Genomic DNA, 19,465 nt, shown 5'->3' with positions numbered 1-19,465 from the left:
TTAAAAATGCATATCTTGCTAGTACGGGATTTGAAGCTTTCCCCAGTAAAAGGTTTAAAAAAATGAAGGTTCCTCCAGATTGACTAAAATGAATACTCCATGGTAAATGTATCTTGCATCAGGCTAAAGACAGCTGAAAATAATAAAGGCTAAATTTGACTTCAAACTGAAGTGATTCTGACAAGCTTTAGCATTGTAGTAAATGTAGTTTCAGGGTGTTGGTGGGAATTTAGTGAGGTAGGACCCAAGATTCATGTTCATTTCAAAAGCAAGTCACATGGGAGAGCAGAGGATAGAACATGCATCTGTTCTGACCCCTGTCTTCTCCTTGATTAAATTCTGCCATAATTTGATACTTACGTTTCCAACCTTTGTTTAATCAACACTCGTCGCCATTTCTTGATTTGCTACAACCGAGTCTCAAATATCTTGATTAATTGACACTCTAAGAACGCTGAATCTGAGGCATACATGATGCGTTCTTTCCGGCTATTGCAGTTGTATCGAGATTTTTTTAAAAAAAGTGTTTTTTCTTTCTTTTTAATATTGAATCATGGCATCAAATAAATGCATGTAAACAAAATGGTAATGATCTGTTGATGATTTCGTTTGACTAGAAGCTACTGAAATTTAGCCATTTTTTCAAGAAAACAAGCCCCTATTGTTAATGATAACATAATTCGATTGCGCATAAAATTGTCTGCGTCAACGGTACCCTTTTTTTTTCTGTATACGAGACTACTGTTCTTTCACTTTCGATGCCTGAATGCACGTATATCTCAACCAGTACATCGGATAGACTCACTAAAATTGTAAGTAAAGTTGATTCAACTAAATGTGTAATTTCTCTGATTTATTGCATGCTATTTGAAGTTTGAGCCATCATTGTTGATTTCGTATATTAAGATTATTCATGCACTCGTCAATTGCATACATTATCTTAATGAAGAAACAATGGACATCCATGCAAAAAACGGGACGTAAAAATGTGTACTTTAATTTGTATGATCTCTCCTCAAAGAAATGACACATTTTATGTGAGCTTTTACAATTCCTTTACTTAAGAGTAATCAAAATCACATTTTTAGATAAAAACACAACTCACATTGTATCGTTACAACCACATGATAATTACACATGCAAAATCAAATGTTTTCTTGAATTACAAATCAGAAATTTAACAAGTGCGTAAGGGAGAACCGCATAAACAATCGTTGTTGGCGAAGGAGGAGGCCTCAAGACGATCGAACGGCGACCCTGTCGGAATCGGACCGCAGAGATGGTTATGGCTCAAATCCAAGTGACCTATGTACCTAGCTGAAGATAGCGATCGTGGAATTGAGCCTCTCAAATTGTTGAATGATAAATCCAGGGCCGTGAAGTAAGTTTTCGGGCCGAAGACATCGGGCAAGTTCCCTTCTAACGAATTCCGACTCAGATACAAAATATTTAGGCCTGAGCTGCTAAGTAGGCTCGTTGGTATTTGGCCGGAGAGTCGATTGTTGTCTAGATTTAAGGTTGATAGAACCCTCATTGAACCGAGTTGATCCGGGATTGAACCGGTTAGCCCATTTGATGACAAATCCAAATCTGCCAGCCGGTGAATATTGGCAAAAGAATCGGGGACTAAACCGGTAAGCTTGTTCCGGCTGAGTAAAGCCCGGCTCATCATGGCCAATTTTCCAATATCTTGTGGGATCACGCCGGAGATTTGGTTGTTGCTGAGGTCAAGATGCATCAAGCTGTTGAGGTTCACGATGGAAGCCGGGATCGAACCGGAGATTTGGTTGTCAGCTAAATTCAACACTCTAAGTCGGTTCAGCCGGCCAATATCCTCCGGAATATGGCCTGATATTTTGTTCCCGATAAGGTCGAGGATCCGGAGGTGCGGAAGAGAAGTGAGGCAGGTTGGAATCTCGCCGGAGATTTCCTTCCAGTCAGCGAGGACTAAGGTGGTGAGGCTATCGAGCTGGCAGAGGGAGGAGGAGATTGAACCCGTCATGTATCCAGAGCGACCGCTCTTCTGGATAACCTGGTCCTCAGACTCTCCACGAAGGATAATGTCCGCAACCCTTTTGGTGTCCTGGTCGCAGCTGACGCCGTACCATTCGGTGCAGCAGTCAGCGCCGGACCATGTGTTGAAAACGCCGATGTAAGGCTCGGTGAGTTGCGACTTGAATTGAAGCAATGCTGCCCGATCCGAAGGCGAGCAGGCGTTCACGGCGGCACTGACGGCCATCAGGACCGCCAATGTGCTGACCAAGAACTCTCTGGGCAGCTTCATTCCTCTGCAAGTGAACGTACGTGTGATTATGGTGAATTTGTGAAATATTGGGGAGATGAATTCGCAAGTAGTGCAACGTTATATAAGTGGCCGCGGGGACAAGTATGTCCCTAGCGAAAAGGTTAAATTACGAAAAGACCTATAATTTTTTAGAAAATATAAATTTTGATTCTTTAATTTTTTTAAAAAAAATCCTGGGTATTACGTTAAATGAAGAATATTACACACTTAAATGGTACCAAACATAGACAATCATCCAATCGCACATTTACACAAATATTCAAGGCAAAAACTTGTGTGAGACGGTCTCACGGATCTTACTTGTGAGACGGATCTCTTATTTGGGTCACCCATGAAAAAGTATTACTTTTTATGCCAAGAGTATTACTTTTTATTGTGAATATGGGTAGGATTGACCCGTCTCACAGATTATAATCCATGAGACGGTCTCATATGAGACTCACTCAATATTCTAAACATGGGAGCAATTTAATTTAAATATGGAGTTATTATCCATTAAAGAAATACAAAGTTATATATAAAAAAAGATAATATTAAGATTACATCGTGCATCGATATTTACATCAATTATATCGTGACATTTTGTATTCAATATATTACATGATTTTGATAAATTAAATCTATGTATTGATATTTTTAGATAAAAAAAAACATTGGCATAATGAATGGGGTGGTTGGTTTGAAATAAATAGTATGTAACAAAGCATGTGACTAGAAGCTAGCTCACTGCATGCTGCCATATTTTCTGTATTGGATACATTATTAACCACTTTATGTTGGCATGGAATCAAACGAATACAATGTAATAATGTATCCAACATTTTGAGTTGTAATTTTGTAGATTCAATTAATGGAAACTGAGCATTCATGTTCTTGTCTATATCATAATAAGATATGGCTTAATTGGCTTTTAGGTATTTGTCAAGTGTAGCATGTGATTGTGATTGCACATAAAAAGATGCATTTTCGAACAGCATTAGTACATATGAATCAAATCAATCCATGTTCCAATCAAGCCAACTTGATTAGATGTCTATTTTGAGCTCAAATATACCTTTTACAAAGTGTTTTATATAATTTAATAAGAAAATAAAGTTTTTTATTATTATTATTTGTAAAAAGTAAACTTTCCTCGAGATTTGGTTTCCTTTTTTTTTTTTTTACACTTGAGCATGCGAGAGTCCATTTCCATAAAACTTACAGAGCTAATTAATTGTCTCACACAAATTTTAAATCTGGAGCTGTTCCAGTTTAGAAAATAGATTATTATATAGGGTTCCAAGAAGGGCTTGCATTGTAAGGATAGAGACATAATTACATGTGTATATAACGTGAATGTGTGGCCCAAACATATAAATTAGTTATCAAGACCCTACTAAGGTACTAAATCATGCAGGTGTGTTGATTGGAAGTTGAATCTTGGTGATTATTTTCTGAAATTAAGATAGAATAATTTCCACTTATTTTTCTCAAAACACACATTTCCATCTCACTTTCACGTATGAAACTTTGTGGAATTTTCCATCAAATCATGACAAATTTGAATAGTTAAAAACTGATGTTCTTTAACAAATTAAATAGCAGTCATTATATTTGATACTCTGCAACTTGAGCAAAAATATCTTCAGTTGGAAATGGTGTCTCTACGCTTATGCAGTTGCTCTTAGTTTAGGTGCCTTCACGCATTGCCAACACTAAGTGACAAATTCAGACATCTAACGTAATGGTACCTCCTCCGAGCGATTTGCTTTTACAATCTAGCAGAGCTTCTGGAGGCAACCCCGCTTGTTTCCGGGCAGAATACAAGTCAATCACCCTTGCGCGCATACAGAAGGATTTTTACTCGAAAATCGTTGAAGACTTTAGAGACAGCCAATTATTAGCTCAAAATATGTAGATTTTCTTGAATAAGTACACTGTTACAATCCCTTTTATTAAAAATAATAATATATAAGCAGTAAAAAGGCATATATAATTCAATCCAGATGTTAACACAGTTTATTCTCAAAACATGGCTACCATGCACCACTTCAGGCAATTAAGCAACTCGTTGTTGTATTTGAGTAAAATGGTCGACAAGAAATGCTTCGTAGTTCGTAGGACACAAATGACCGATTGATTTATGAGAGGGGACAAATGATAATTGTCAAGGTGGTTGTTAGATTTGTAATAATTGCATATAAACCCAGAGGACAATAATGTAATGGCAAAAAAGTTAGGTGGATAGAAGTACGAGCTAGTGTGGATTAATTCAGAAAAGAGGCGGAGAGGGGTAAATATGTGGAAAGAGTTCGACCAGGTCGATGATGTTTGGGCTTGAGGGGAGACAGAAATACAAAAGAAACCAGTCGTTTCTCAAAATGATTAAGGGCGTGGGAATGTAAGAAATATTCTTCTTCGCACGAAGTTGGCAGCCGCTAAACAAGGAGGAGATGAAGGAATTGCAAATATCACGTTCTGTAAATGGGGAAATCCCTAATCCCTATAGAACGACCACTTACAAGAACTGATGACAGCTGGGGATGCACTCACCCATGTTCATTTCATCCCCCACCCCATTATTTTTTTTACCTGAACACCAGGAAGACATAGTAACTACTTGTTCAATCTGTTCTCAAGCAGAACAATTCAGAAGCAAGCTAGCTAACTTCATATTAGACTCACTGAGAGAATGTCTGTTCCTCTCTTGGTGAATGCTAGCAACCTCTTTTCTCCATCCTGCATAACCAACGACAAAGTTGTCCTCATATAAGAGAAATAACACATTAACTTGAATCATATAATTGAGAATGAAAATAAGAAACCTCTTGCCTGAAGTATTCCCGAAACTCTGACTATGAACAGTGCACTTTAACCACCACAAATTTGATGTGGATGGTTAATTGATGGAATTATATTTGTCAATTACAAGCTATAAATTTTTAAAAAAATAAGCAAGTATTGCTTCGATAATTCAAGGTTTCTAGATGACACAAAAAATATTGATTCTTGATGATACAAACTTGAATTTGGAGATATTGTTCCTGATGGTGGCGATTTTCAAGAAGCCAGTTTAGGGCCATGAAGGATACGGCCAGTAATCAAGTCCAGCATGCTTTGACTTTGCATCATCAACCTGAAACCCCAGTGGCTGAAGCAGGTAAAGAGGCTGAAATAAGCTTGGCAGCAGGTCTGAGTAAAGAATACAAAGAAATGTATCTAATTTGTTAGACCATTCATTTCCACAGACTCAACTCCAAAATTCATAAAAGGTTGCAACCATTCACCTCAACTAAGTGCAAATTGACAGCTGATGCGGCACAATTTCTGGCAATACATCCTGTATTTCCAAGTATCTGTCCAGATAGAGAATACTGTGGTTGTCTGGGGATTCGTTTGGTTCACTATAATTAAATCAAGTTTCATTTTGGTTCGTTTGGATTTAGGTGTAATTTAAGGTTATGGCATGCTTTCGGAGCAGGGGCGGATCAATTTTACCGGCAGATTCTTGCCCAATTCTTTTAATATACTTAATTCATATACATCACCATGACCTATAAATTTAAATTTGTTTATTTTTTGTCAAAATATCTAACAAGCCCAAGTTGCAATTATTTATGAATCCTAATATACTTATATGGTCCATATAGATAGTCACGACCCATAAATTTTAAATTTTGTTCATTTTTGTCTAAATATTCAACAAACTAAAACCGCAAGAATTTAAGAATAATAAGTTGAATGACACAATTTATGTATAATATATTTATATTTTTATATTATACTTTAATAATTTTTGTTTTCATCCTTAAAATTATTGAAATATACTATTTTTTTATCATTATATATATAATCCGAAAGAAATTTTCCTCGCCCTGTTTCAGGGGACGATTTAAGTTTCATTTATGATGTTCGCATTGTTATTATGTTATAGGTATCGGTGAATAGTGAGTTTTCTCAGTTGGTTGTAATATATGGGCAGTCGAAGAAACGGATGATGCTTGGTTATCATCACAGCCCAAATCCATTGGTATTGCTCTCATGCCACTTTTTTTCTCTGAAAGAGGCTCAATTTGTCTTTCAGTTGATGCCATTCTGTTCGATTTACAGAATAATCCACGGAAATCGTATTATTAAGATGTTTTCAAAGTGAAGCATCGACTTTTGAACGATCAGAGCTGCGTGTGTTTTCGGACTTTTTCACCGTTTGCAGTACCTTCTTTAATTTTTTTATAAAATAAAGTAAAAAAAATATTAGAAAGTAAGGTATTTTTTGAAGAGGCGTGACTAACCAATTTTTATTTTTTTTAAAATACAAGTCACGTCATCTCACGTGACTTGCCTAATTTTTTTTAAAAAAAAATTAAGTGATGGCGTGATTTGCGGCGTGACTTGTTTTTATGCAAAAGACGCGGACTCAGTACATGTTAAAAGATACGACACATTAACTTTGACGCGGACTCAGCATGTGTTAAAAGCTGCGACACCATAATTTTAATAATTTCGAATTTATTATAATATTATAAATTTTTTCTATAAATTGAATGCTTGATTCTCTCCTTTCATTCACTCTTCTCATATTTTCATCGGTAAGTTTTTGTATATGTTTGAATTTATTTTTTCACTTTTTGTATATTTTTTAAAAGACGCGGTCTCAGCAAATTTTTTTTTTTGTTTTTGTAGCAAATTTTATTTGGACAACTTAATATAAGGTATGTATACTTACATAAATTATTATTTTAATTATTAAATTTATAAATGAAATTATTATTTATGTTAGACTAATTTTGTAGTTTTATTTAAAAATAATTCAATTTTAATAATTACGTGATTTTTTAGTCGGTACTAATTTTTGTAAAGAAGTGGCTTCCCTTATTATTTTTTTGATAATTTACACACTTCCATTAATAATTTGCATTTTTCTTAAAAAAAATAGCGTTATTGTTTTTTTTAAAAAAAAAAAAAAGGAAGTCACGCCTACTTTGGGGACTCCAGATTTGTAGTGTTATTTAATTTTTTTAAAAAATTTTAATAATTACTTGATTTTTTTAGTCATTACTAATTTTTGTAAAGAAGTGACTTCCCTTATTATTTTTTTGATAATTTGCACACTTCTATTAATAATTTGCATTATTGTAAAAAAAAGAAAATAGCGTTATTTTTTTTTTAAAAAAGGGAAATCACGCCTAATTTGTAGGCGTGACTTCCCTTATATTTTTTTTCGTAAAAAAGAAAGTCACGCCTACTTAGTAGGCGTGACTTTCCTTATTATTTTTAATTTGCAGACTTCCATTAATTTGCAGAGTCTCTTACCAACATTATAAGGTAAGGTTTGAACTATGGCTAGGCCAGCCACAATCCAATCCAACACCCATGACAACACACGTCTCACCCGAGAGCACACCTCCAACGTGTGGGGGGTCTCGCTTGTTCTTGCTGTCACGTGCTATTCCATTGGCCATATGATCGACTGTGTCCGGCCATAATCCAATCCAACACCATGACCGAGCACACACACGCGCAGAAAATGAAAGGGGTCGAAGGGGCTTGACTTGTTTTGTTTTGAAAACCGATGCAACCATGGACCAAGCCTTGAAAGGACGACTTGGTCACGTCTTTGACATGCCAAGGAGATGTTCTAACCATGGCTATAGCCCCTAGGGCAGCCAAGATCAGAAACATCCCACTTGACAGTAAAACCGAAATTTCGAGACTCAATATGACATTAGGGAAGAGTTGCTGTCATTTCTCAATTCCAGCGTGCATGGGCTTGAACTAATGGACCGATATGATCCTAACGCACCCTAGTACGTGCCTAGGTGCAGCCTTGGGAGCCTAGGATCGAGCCAAACCCTGCAACAACAGAAACAAGCCAAACCGTGAAAGAACAAGGGGACCGAAAAATTCTGCACACAGATTTTCGAAAATGCTATCATGAAATTTCGGTTTTTGGCTATCAAACCATGATCATGTAATGTTTAAAAAATCATATTATGACTTGATTGAAGAATGAAAGTAAATATAAACATTTCTTGGATTTGTTTTGAAAGAAAAACAAATGAAAACAACGACGCGGCGCGGCGGAGACGGAGTGCTCTTATTTTCTCGTTTTTCTCTCTTATTTTACCTTGCTATCTCTCGACTTTTTTTTCTGAATATTGTTCTGAAGTTTTCGAGATTATGGAGAGGGAAATTGGCTAGGGTATGAATTGAAAGTTTACTAATAGATGGGAGATTAGAAAGGCAAGCTAAAATCTTTTCTATCCTAGAGTTGAGAGATAATGGGAATGATTTATCAAAAAAAATTTGAAGGATAATTGAGGGTGCACATGGTCGATTTTTAGTCTAGGAGCAAGGGAGAAAATTGCTTAATTATTTAATTGTTGGTGATTTAAAAGTGGGGGAAATTATCTACCAAGAAGAGATTAAGGAAATGAATCAAAGGAATGAGTTGTCAAATATTTTGAATCTGAAAAGGAGGGGCCGAAGTTTTGCTTGTCAAAAAAGGGTAGATAATTGCTTAAATATTAATTAGAGGTGAATAAAATTTAGGGAATTATCTATCAAGAAAAGAGTAAGGAAAGATATCAAAGATGGAGTCGCTAAAATTAAATTACATTCTCAATAAGGTGGCCTAAAATTGCATGGTAAATGGAGGGAAAATATTTCTTAATTATTGAATTTTCAATCTTTAGTATTTTATTTACTCATTAAATATTTTAGTGAATTAATAAATTAATTATTGAACCTAAATGAACTTATTTATTACTTACCTCAAATTACTTAAATAATTTCTTAAACATTCTTTTACATTAATTTAATTTATTATTTATCTTAAATGAATTCTAGGAATGTTTTCTAAATATTAAATTTTATCTCAATACCCCAACTCCAGTCCGGTCTCACTTATTTAACTGAAAAGATAACAATTAAACTACTGCATAAAATAATTAATTTTAAAGAAAGGAATTTAAATCCTCATGCATAAAAATCATTTTAATTTGAATAATAGTAATTATACATGGCTTATACGTAGTCTGATTTATGGGTTCTACACGTGACTTCCTTTTTTAAAAAAAATGAAATTGAAGAGGCGTGACACCTTAGTTTATTAACTTTTTTTTTACGTTATTTTATTAAGTTTTTAAGAAATTTGTTGCAAACGGATTAAAAAGCCAGTGTGTTTTCCAACACGAATGATGGCCATGTCCAGGTTTCCAAAACCAACCCCAATTATTACATTGTTTGTTCTTGATTTTCTGTACTTCATCACGCTTCTTACTTTTGTACCATAGATTCTAAGATTTTTTTTAAAAAAAATAAGTTATGAGGTTAAAGGTGGTCTTTTCTGTGTGGATATCACTCTTTAGGTTGCTTTTGTTATATATTAGGCTTTTTTATTATTAAGAATATGTTTTTAAGATATTCTATCAATCAAAATATAGTATGTATCAAGCTTACTTTGTCTTTATTGAATTAATTTTAAAACAGGTTATTAGATATAAAAAGAATTTACTGATTCTGATTTAATTTTCATGGGATATGTTTCTAAATTCTTGCTCCAAAAATCCTGAACGAACGAGGGTGTGTTTGAGCTTCATGTGTATAATTTTATATCATTTCAAAGTGCATTACCTATTTGTTTTTCGTCGAATTTTAAAATTTAAAACTTTCATCCACGTCGAAATTTCGATAAATAAACCAGACGAATTTTGAAGTTTCTCCGTAAATAATTAGTTTTCAAAATGTAGTTCATAATCCTGAATAGGAAATGGCATGAACCAAATTATATTGAGTTTTTCGTTTATATCCATTTTATGGCTTCTTTAACGTTAGTTCGACGAGTACGTAAAAAATCTCAAATCCGATTTTTGATTCGTTGCAATTGCAATATATTAAACTGGAATAACCAAAAAAGATAGGTAAAAAGTAGAAAACATAAGCATCAAATGTAAGATTCCTACGATGATATTAATATAATAATAAGTGGCCAGGCAACTTTAGCAAGGCCATACTTATTCATGCACTTCTTCTCCCCACTCTCTAATCTTCTCATTTTGCGATTTCACCTGCACAACAAAAATTCAAATCAGCGCAAATTATTTACAGTATTATACTAATCAGAGAGGTGGAGGGGGGTGGGGGATGTGAAGTGAAGTGAAGTGAAGTGTTGTATATACATGGTTCAAAGTTTGCAATGCACTTCTCAGGCAGCTGCTTGGCGAGTTCACGGTCGACTCCTGAAATCGGGGGACCATTCACAAGTATGCACAAGCAAGGCTGACCAAGTGCCTTGACTGCAGCACAGCAAGACTCATTTGGTGGAATGGGGCTGAATGGATTCACTGCTCCCCTGCAAGGAATGAGCTGAATGAGAGCCGAAAAGAATGTGCCACCACAAGGATGCGCTTTGCTCTCTTGAACTTGACATGTTATCAGCATTACAAGCATCAAAATGGGAAGAGTTTTGGAGATAGAAGTCTTCATTATGGTTGGTTTATTGGTATGGGCTATTGCTGAAAGATGTTGTGGTTTCTTGATGCGTGGATTGGATGTGGGGAGTGTTTGGATTTTATAGAGGGTTCATTTGGGGTGGACGTGTTTTTGGTGCTTGTTATCTAACTTTATATTACGGTTGATTCATGTATATAGTGAGCACATTATTTAGCACTACATTTAGATCCAATAAATATACAGAATTAGGACATATTGTTTGATATATCTTCTCAAACAGTTGTCTTTTAAATATATAATTTCGTTCAAAATAATGGGGGAAAACATAATAAGAATCACTTGACACAAAATGTATCAAGAATGAAAAGGAAATTTACACTTCATGCTTCTTTTGTCTAAATAACAATAAATATTGAAGAGTTAACAAATATAAAGGCGATTCCATATCTGCAGAAGGGAGAGTAAGGAGTGCTTAAAATGCAATATCAAGTACTTGAATCCAGATTTGCATCATAAACATACATACGACATAGATATCCTTCAGGTTGTGTTAGAATTGAAATGTTACAATTCAGAACTGGATTTGGAAGAATGCGTCAACTCCAAGTCTATGGATTGAGATTACGTATGAATCAAAATATTTCATTTGAGAAAATTATTTGAAAGAGTGGAATGACTCCAATAATATAGAGGATTTAAAAGATATTATGTTCATTCAAAAAGTAATTTTTTGTTTCCGCTGATGGATTTATAATCACCGAATTTTAAAACTATTCAAATAATTTGTGTATATTAATATTAAATATTTTAAATTCAAATACACAAATTCAATCCATCAAAATGCAATCTTGAAACCTGTCTGACCCAATGAAACAAACACACAAATTCTTGTGAAGCCCAATGGTTCTGAGAATGCAGTAAAACCAGCCCTCAATTTTACACCGGTTGGAATTCATTATATTTCCCATTATTAAAAACTAAGAACAAAGACCTTTGTGATTGATCACCAATTGATCCAATCCAAAAAACCTGTAAAATATAATTTGAGATTGGTTTCTACTTTGTAGTCCAATCTGGATTCACAGATTCTGATCAAGATTATAAAGAATCGCAGAAAAGAAACAAGACCCAGATCATTCATTACGAAATACCCTTTAGATTCTTACATTATCTGGTTTTTAAGCTAAAAAAGTCCTGATATCACACCCACTAAGAACAAATATCGTAAGCCTGAACCAAACCGGAAACCAGAGTGGAAAGACTAATTCTAAGCTCGTTCACCCCTGATTCTTCTAGCGAGCTGGATATCCTTAGGCATTATAGTAACCCTCTTAGCATGGATGGCACAGAGGTTAGTATCCTCAAACAGGCCGACCAGATATGCCTCCGCGGCCTCCTGAAGCGCGGCCACGGCGGAGCTCTGGAACCTCAGATCCGTCTTGAAATCCTGCGCAATTTCTCGGACAAGCCTCTGGAAGGGAAGCTTGCGAATCAAAAGCTCGGTGGATTTCTGGTACTTACGGATCTCACGCAGAGCCACCGTTCCGGGACGGAAACGGTGGGGCTTCTTCACTCCGCCGGTGGCTGGAGCGGACTTCCTGGCGGCCTTGGTGGCAAGCTGCTTCCTCGGAGCCTTGCCTCCTGTGGACTTGCGAGCGGTCTGCTTGGTACGAGCCATTTCAAAGGTGAAAACAGGAACAGAAAAACTCTAAAAGACGAAAAGGATTTCGTAGATTTATGGCAACGAAGATGAATGATTTGGAGAGTGAGCGGATCCGGGTTTATAAAGAAGGCGAACGAGCGGGAGGGGTGAAAATTTTAGGTGGGTGTTTGAATTTGGGGTTTGAGAAGAGAGGCCGGTAGGCCGTTGATTAAAGATTTGATTGGACGGTTAGGATTGGAAGGAATGAAGGACTTGGTAGTCGATCCTAGTGATTGGTCGAACATCGAATGATGATTTGCCACGTAAGATGTTCGTGAATTGTGAAGTCACTCTTTTGATTAAATAAATAAATTAAATGCTCAAAGATCGATATATAAATATTTGAAGAACAAATTTTAGATTTATATAAATATAAATATATGTTCTTTGAAGTGACTTGATAATTAATTATTATTACTTATAAATTAACAGGAGACTATGAGTTTTACAATTTGTCTTCCATTTCTATTTGTAGGTAAGTTTACTTTGGGAGCCACACATTTATTATTTATGGAGCATGACTTCAAGTTTAAAGATATTTGGTTCACAAGCTTGTTCGCAAGCTCAAACTCGAGTTTAGCTAATTTTTGGACTGGTTTTTATTACAAAAAAAATTAATAATTGCATTTCATAATAAGAATTCTATCTTTTTAAATAAATATAGGTACGAATAAAAAAAAAATCTCTTTGGACCATAAGTTTTTGTCACATATTGTTATTCGTGCTCGCGAGCTCGAGCCCAAACTCGAACCAGAGATCAGCTTGTTTTTTGGGTTGATTTGTTGGACTATGCGTTTATGTCCAACGTTATCGTTTTATTGGAAATATAAGCTAATGAAATTATATAAAATATGAATCATACCCTTAAATTATCATGTATTAGTTGGTCTTTTGGCTAAAAATAATCGGAGAGCTCGAAAATGAGTGAAGCTCGAGCTAAACTCGTTAAACATGATAAACGAGCTAAACTCGTTAAACATGATAAACGAACTATTAACTATATGAGATCGAACTATTCACGAACTTAGTAATTTTCTAACTACACGAGCTTGAGCTTAATAATTCGTCTCGGCTCGTCTTATTTGGTTATTTCCAATATTGCACCAAGAGAGTGTTCACACCATTTTAGTACAGCATCTTCTTTCAATGAAGACCTCCCTCCCGTGCAATTGCACCATACTAATGTTTAATTTTTTTTATTTAGATTTGGATGATTAAACATCCAAACTTGTAAATTTACTTATTATTATATTATTAATTTTATAAATAAATGTTTAATTTTTTATGTTATTTATTTACATTTAAAATCATTATAATTAATTAATCAATTACTTAATTTAATGACATTTTTTATTTATAAAATAATTAACGTGATAACACACTTTATAACTAAACATTTAAACACCTTATTCAAATACAAATACAACAACTTGAATAAAAACATAATAAAATATCAACAAACTAAATCATCAATAATATGAAAATTAGATTCAGATCATCTTCACTGAAATATATTCCAAATATTTATTGTCCTTATTTTTAAATTTTTTGCAAAATTTTCCAGTATATTTTTAATATTCCACGCATTTTTGAATAGTCAGTGGTACTAAAAATAATTTACTAAACTATGTTCTTTTCTTGAAGGGTAACCAATTGCCACGTGTTATTATTGAGTTCAATTTTATTTTGCTAATTTCCTTTTTTACTCATTTTGCAACCACTAATATCATATTTTTATTGAAGTTTGGTAGATAGATATGTTAAAACAGGTTGGCGAGACGGGTCAGTCTGTCACCCACCGCAACCTGCCATTAGGCACGGCATGGCACGGCGTGGCGGGCCTAGCCTCTAAATAATCAACACAGCCCAACCCACTTTGAGCCGCGGGTTAAGCATGTCAACACGCTTATTTTTTTAACGAAAAAATGTTAAATAATATCGCAGTAAACATAGAAGAAAAATATATTTCAATCAAATAGTTTCATAAAATACTGAAAAACATTGAAATAAGAAATTGAAAAGGCATACAATATAATCCATAAAAAGTAAAGTGTTTAAATCAAACATCAAAATTGAGACATAGAGGAGAATATAAAGTCGAGGAAAGAGACGATTGTAAATTTTAAAAAATATTATGTCTTCGACAATACATATAATTAGCAAACTTCTGTCGGGTCCACAAAATCTCACTGCAACTCGTCGGATAGACATGTCAAAACGGACTGACAGGACGAGCCTCTAAACGGCCAACCCAGCCCAACCCACTTTGGGCCGTGGGTTGGGCGGATCGACCCGCTCATTTTTTTTAATGCTAATAAATTTAGTATATCATTACATTTAAAATATATAAAAAGAAGTATCTTTTATGAGAAGAAACACGTAAGTTCTGTTGAAATATCCAGAACATCTTAATAATTTTTTTTAAATGTAAATTAATAATAATAATTAAAACAATTAAATTATATTTCATAAAATAACTGATTTTTGTTTTAAAAAATTAATGTGCAATCGCAAATTGCAAAAAAAATACTTGAAAAATATATCATATTGATTTAGTTATTATATTTTATTTTTATTATAGAAAAATAAATCGTGTGTAAAGATGCACAGATACACATGAAACTAATAAATTAAGCAATATGATTGATTATAAACATATTTAAATAACTTAATTCTTAAAAAAATCTGGAATAGAGTACTAATGCATGTGTATGCATATAAAGGGAACATGACTGGTATTAACTAGCATATAAATAATTTTTAGACTGATTTAAATTGATATAAAAAACATAAAAAAAAACTAGCATATAAATAGCGGAATTTTAATATTAAAACTTAAAAATATAAGCGGGCTCAGCCCCTTTGGTCCAAATGGACTCAGCCCAAACGAACTCAGTCCATTTGGTTCGCCTCCAAACGGACTGTTATTTTATCAACCCAATCCACTCAATATTTATAGCGGGCCGGGCCGGGCCGGGCCTGACCTGATTTGACAAGTCTATCGTCGGACTTCAAACGAAACCGCTCTTGGGTTAACAAACAACTGCTATGCTTAAAAATTATTTTAAAATTCATGAATAAAATTTACAGGAATTTCTTCCCTTTTGTTTTCTTTATGTATATCTGTAAATTTCTCTCTTTTTATTTTTTTTATGTATATTTGTTCTAAAAGTAAATTATCAATAAATTTGTTCTAAGAGTAAATTATCAATATATTTGTTCTAAGACATGGAGACGCATGAAAATTATTCCAATTTTTATATAGAACTTAAAACTTAAAAATATAAGATTTTATCATGTCGCCCCGTTTGGGTCCGACCCATCTCGGCCCGTAGCCCAAACGGGCTCAGCCATTTGTCCCGCCTCCAAATAGGCTGCTATTTTATCAACCCAACCCGTTCAATTTTATAGCGGAGCGAGCGGGCCCGACGAGCCTAACCCAATTTGACAAGTCTAATAATAGATCCCTTATTTAATGCATTCATAAGATCATAATTGCCTTCTTTTAATGTGTACATTGTTTTCGAAACATTATAGTATTTTTTTTCTCTTTCATTTGGATATTTTTAACTATAATAAGTCACTGAGATAAAGTGTCACCTGCATTTTCATCATTATTTGAATTGATTATAAATGGATGTAATTCAAGCGAACCTCGTATTGGAGACTAGGTGTCTTAGTGTCTGACTATGACTCTTATAAAGTTGTTATATGTATTTGAGTTGTCATGCTCGGTGGATTTGTCATGTCCCAAAACCGAGACACATCATCGGTGTTGTTTAATAATTTAAAATTGCAAAACAACAAGCCACTTAGTACATGAAATAGCCAAAAGTTAGTCTATTACATAAATCAAAAGTGTTTTTACAATGCATAACACAGTTGCGGAAGTGTTACATAAAATGAATATAAAACAAAAACCGATGATTAAAACTTCGTGTCTCGAACTTGATCACCAACCCCAAAATATGCGTTGTTCTTCATCTTCCAATTGATATTCACCCTTATTTGTGGAGGAAAATAAGGGGGTGGGTGTTTGAAAACACTCAACATGTGGGAGTCAATCATATACAAGAGTATTGAAATATATAAATGTACCATGTCGCCAAACATGTAGCAACATCAATCAATACACGAGACAAATGAAATTCGAAACAAAACATCAAAACACATCATAATTGAATCATAAACTTGCACAAAACATTGTTATTCATCTATTTATCAATTATATACTGATAAGTCCCTAATTGTTACTCATCTGATTATGTGATCCAATATATCGGTTATTATAACTCACCACATCGGGGTCTTATCTTATATTGTCGTATTTCAAAAAATTTCTTATGATTTTTAATTTCAATCCTAACAGTGTATTTTCAAGATTTTATAGAATAATAAAAGAAATAATGTGGAACGAACATATATGGAATCAAAGAACATAAAACGGGTAATATATGACCGAATTTTCAGAAACAGAAATATCATTATTTTAAAACACATATATAAGCCCACTTACCTCTTTCTTTATTGTGTAGAATTAAACATGATTGAATGTTGCTGGAATGGTCAAACAGTAAGGCTTTCGAACTCTCGGACTTGTGCAAAATTCGATGCTCAATAGTTGCAGTATCTACTCGGCCTTGAACATCGGCTCTTTGCTTGATTCTTGGACAAAATTTATGCTATTGGATTGCTTCAAAATTGATCATAAAATATGTACGAAATTTGCTGCTCTTCTTGCTCGAAAATTATATTGTTCAAGTGATATGTTGATGTGATTTTTCCCCTCAATTCTTGGTGTATTTATATGGGACATGGACCAACTGAATTATCATGGCTTTAAGGTCATTACAACCCATTTTAATGTCATTATCAGCCATGAATGAAATGTTTCAAGTTTGTTTTGAAGGGTTGTAACAATTGGTCAAGTGAGTATTTAACTTGACATTTCAAATTTCAAAAGAGAACATACATTGTTTTAATAATTGGTCAAATGAGTATTTATGGTGTACAAACAACTCACTGTATTTTCAAAGAGAATACACACTCTCTTAATACAAAAGAACAAAACATCTCACAAATATTATAGAATTAAGCACTCAAATGCTATAATATGAGAAAAAACTCGAAAAAATGATCATTTAATAATGAAAAGGGAACTCTATTTATAGAGCTCCTTGTCCGTAAAACTCGTCTTCAGTCTTCTATCTGAAATAGCCTACCACCACGTTTTTATTCACAAATTCAGCCAACTATTGTTGACTTAGTGACAATGCATTGTTGTTATTATTATTTGCCGACAAGATGAATATGGTTTTCAAATGTTTGAAGTCAGAGTTATATTGTGTTATTTAATTAAATTTTATGTATTCAAGTAATCTATCAATTGTCTATTAATTTATATAATTTAATTAATGTATAATAGTTAAATTAACAATCATAATTATATTATTAACTTTATAAATTAATATTAAATAAAATATAATTTTTAACGTATGTAAAATAAAAAGAATATTATGATGATATTTTTTTGGGTATAAATTTAAAATAAATGATTTTAAGATGAATGTTGTATTTGTTGGTCTCATGTCTGGCAACTTGAGATATATATGAAAATAAAGAATAAAATTGGACACTGAAACTTACGTGAAAAACTCCTAAATATTATTAGGGTAAAAAAACCACGGACAAGATGAAAATAACTTTACTATAATATTTTATAGTTTACGACCACTCAATGTGTTTCGAAAGAGAACATACACTCTCTTAATATGGGTATACAAACACATCACAAATATCATATAACTAAATACTCAAATCCCACGAGATGAAAGAAAAAACTGAGAATGAAATAAATGAAATAATAAATGAGAGTTCTATTTAATATTTATAGAGTTCCCTCAACGCATATGACAGCCACAACATATTATCTTCAAACCACATCCCCAACATTAATTGCATTAAGTGACGACAGTATTTGGTGCATAAAGTGTACTATTTTAATGCAGAACTTGAACCAAAAGCGATTTATGGGTTAAGTTGCAAAAAATGTTTAGAGTTTTTAACACATGATAGCGATAGGTTATTTTGAGGGATTTCACATGAATTATTTATTGAAGGGGTTGTACGAGATCCATAAGCCCATATTCTCTTAGTTTTATATAATTATGTATATATTAGCCGCAACACTCAAGCTAAGCTTCTATCTATTTTACGGGTTTTAAAAATTTTGTCAACAATACAAAATTTAATTTTTTATGGATAAAGACAGATTTTGTGGTTTCTCTTTTGATCATAGGGTGTAACATAACCATTAGAGCTTTGTCATTTTGGCAGAATCCAAAATATAATATCGAGATCTCCAATTCATCACACGTACTAATAGTGAGGAAAAATATGGTTATAGATGCTTCGGCTAGCTCGAATTTTGATTTTAGTAATTTCACAAATATACGGGCAGGCTAGATCAACATATCGAATATCTATGCAAGATGGAAAAGCTAAATCTACCTTACATTGTTGGTAAATTTTACACTTCAGTACATTTCTCCTTATTTAATGACTATTATTTTTTGTTTTAAAAAGAATATGTAGGGTTAGTATATTGTGATTTTAGAAGATAATAAGACGTGAGAAATGCGAACTTTCTCACGTAAGTTGTGACTATGCATTAATAGGGCATTTGACAATATATAAAGATTCATTAGATGCCGACATTAGTTTTGCCCGTCTCACTAGACCCATTGAAATGATACATAGATCAAATACGAGGACACAACTCGGTATGATTTCTCATGTAAACTAATGCATTTATTTTGAGAATCCTATTTATATGTTGTATTTTATTCATATTCTAAAATATGGAAATATATGAAATTGTGAATGGTTGGTGGGTGGCGGCAAAGAGCCATTAATGTGAATGTGTTGGTGGCAGATAAAAGAATAAAAATAGATGTATTTTTTCATAATTCAGTTATTTCATTCGATTTTTTCTCTCATATCATAGTATTCGAGTGCTTAGTATG

General features: G+C 33.5%; 3 protein-coding genes and 1 long non-coding RNA gene across 5 annotated transcripts; all 4 read right to left on the bottom strand.

Annotated features, from left to right (window-relative positions):
- Positions 1-976: 976 nt before the first annotated feature.
- Positions 977-2,349, bottom strand: LOC140826700 (uncharacterized). Its single transcript, XM_073189204.1, has one exon. It carries the CDS (start codon positions 2,282-2,284, stop codon positions 1,178-1,180), a length of 1,107 nt encoding a protein of 368 aa, XP_073045305.1. The 5' UTR covers positions 2,285-2,349; the 3' UTR covers positions 977-1,177.
- Positions 2,350-4,134: 1,785 nt separating this feature from the next.
- LOC140826702 (uncharacterized) lies at positions 4,135-5,801 on the bottom strand. 2 transcript variants are annotated; one of them, XR_012116861.1, is made up of 3 exons: positions 5,572-5,801; positions 5,308-5,476; positions 4,135-5,216 (listed from the first exon to the last, which is right to left on the bottom strand). It is a non-coding gene; the product is annotated as an uncharacterized lncRNA (long non-coding RNA). The 2 variants fall into 2 exon arrangements; XR_012116860.1 differs by having other exon boundaries at positions 4,135-5,016; positions 5,110-5,476; positions 5,572-5,798.
- A 4,340-nt stretch (positions 5,802-10,141) lies between these two features.
- LOC140826701 (protein M7) lies at positions 10,142-10,948 on the bottom strand. The gene is made up of 2 exons (XM_073189205.1): positions 10,465-10,948; positions 10,142-10,353 (listed from the first exon to the last, which is right to left on the bottom strand). Exons 1-2 carry the CDS (start codon positions 10,769-10,771, stop codon positions 10,337-10,339), a joined length of 324 nt encoding a protein of 107 aa, XP_073045306.1. The 5' UTR covers positions 10,772-10,948; the 3' UTR covers positions 10,142-10,336.
- A 908-nt stretch (positions 10,949-11,856) lies between these two features.
- On the bottom strand, positions 11,857-12,502 carry LOC140828298 (histone H3.2). Its single transcript, XM_073191287.1, has one exon. It carries the CDS (start codon positions 12,414-12,416, stop codon positions 12,006-12,008), a length of 411 nt encoding a protein of 136 aa, XP_073047388.1. The 5' UTR covers positions 12,417-12,502; the 3' UTR covers positions 11,857-12,005.
- Between the last annotated feature and the right edge of the window lie 6,963 nt (positions 12,503-19,465).

Source organism: Primulina eburnea, chromosome 3 (genome assembly GCF_022965805.1).
Source record: "Primulina eburnea isolate SZY01 chromosome 3, ASM2296580v1, whole genome shotgun sequence".
In the NCBI taxonomy this organism is placed as follows: Eukaryota; Viridiplantae; Streptophyta; class Magnoliopsida; order Lamiales; family Gesneriaceae; genus Primulina; species Primulina eburnea.
The sequence above is the reverse complement of the archived record's forward strand: the minus strand, read 5'-3'. Positions and strand labels throughout refer to the sequence as shown.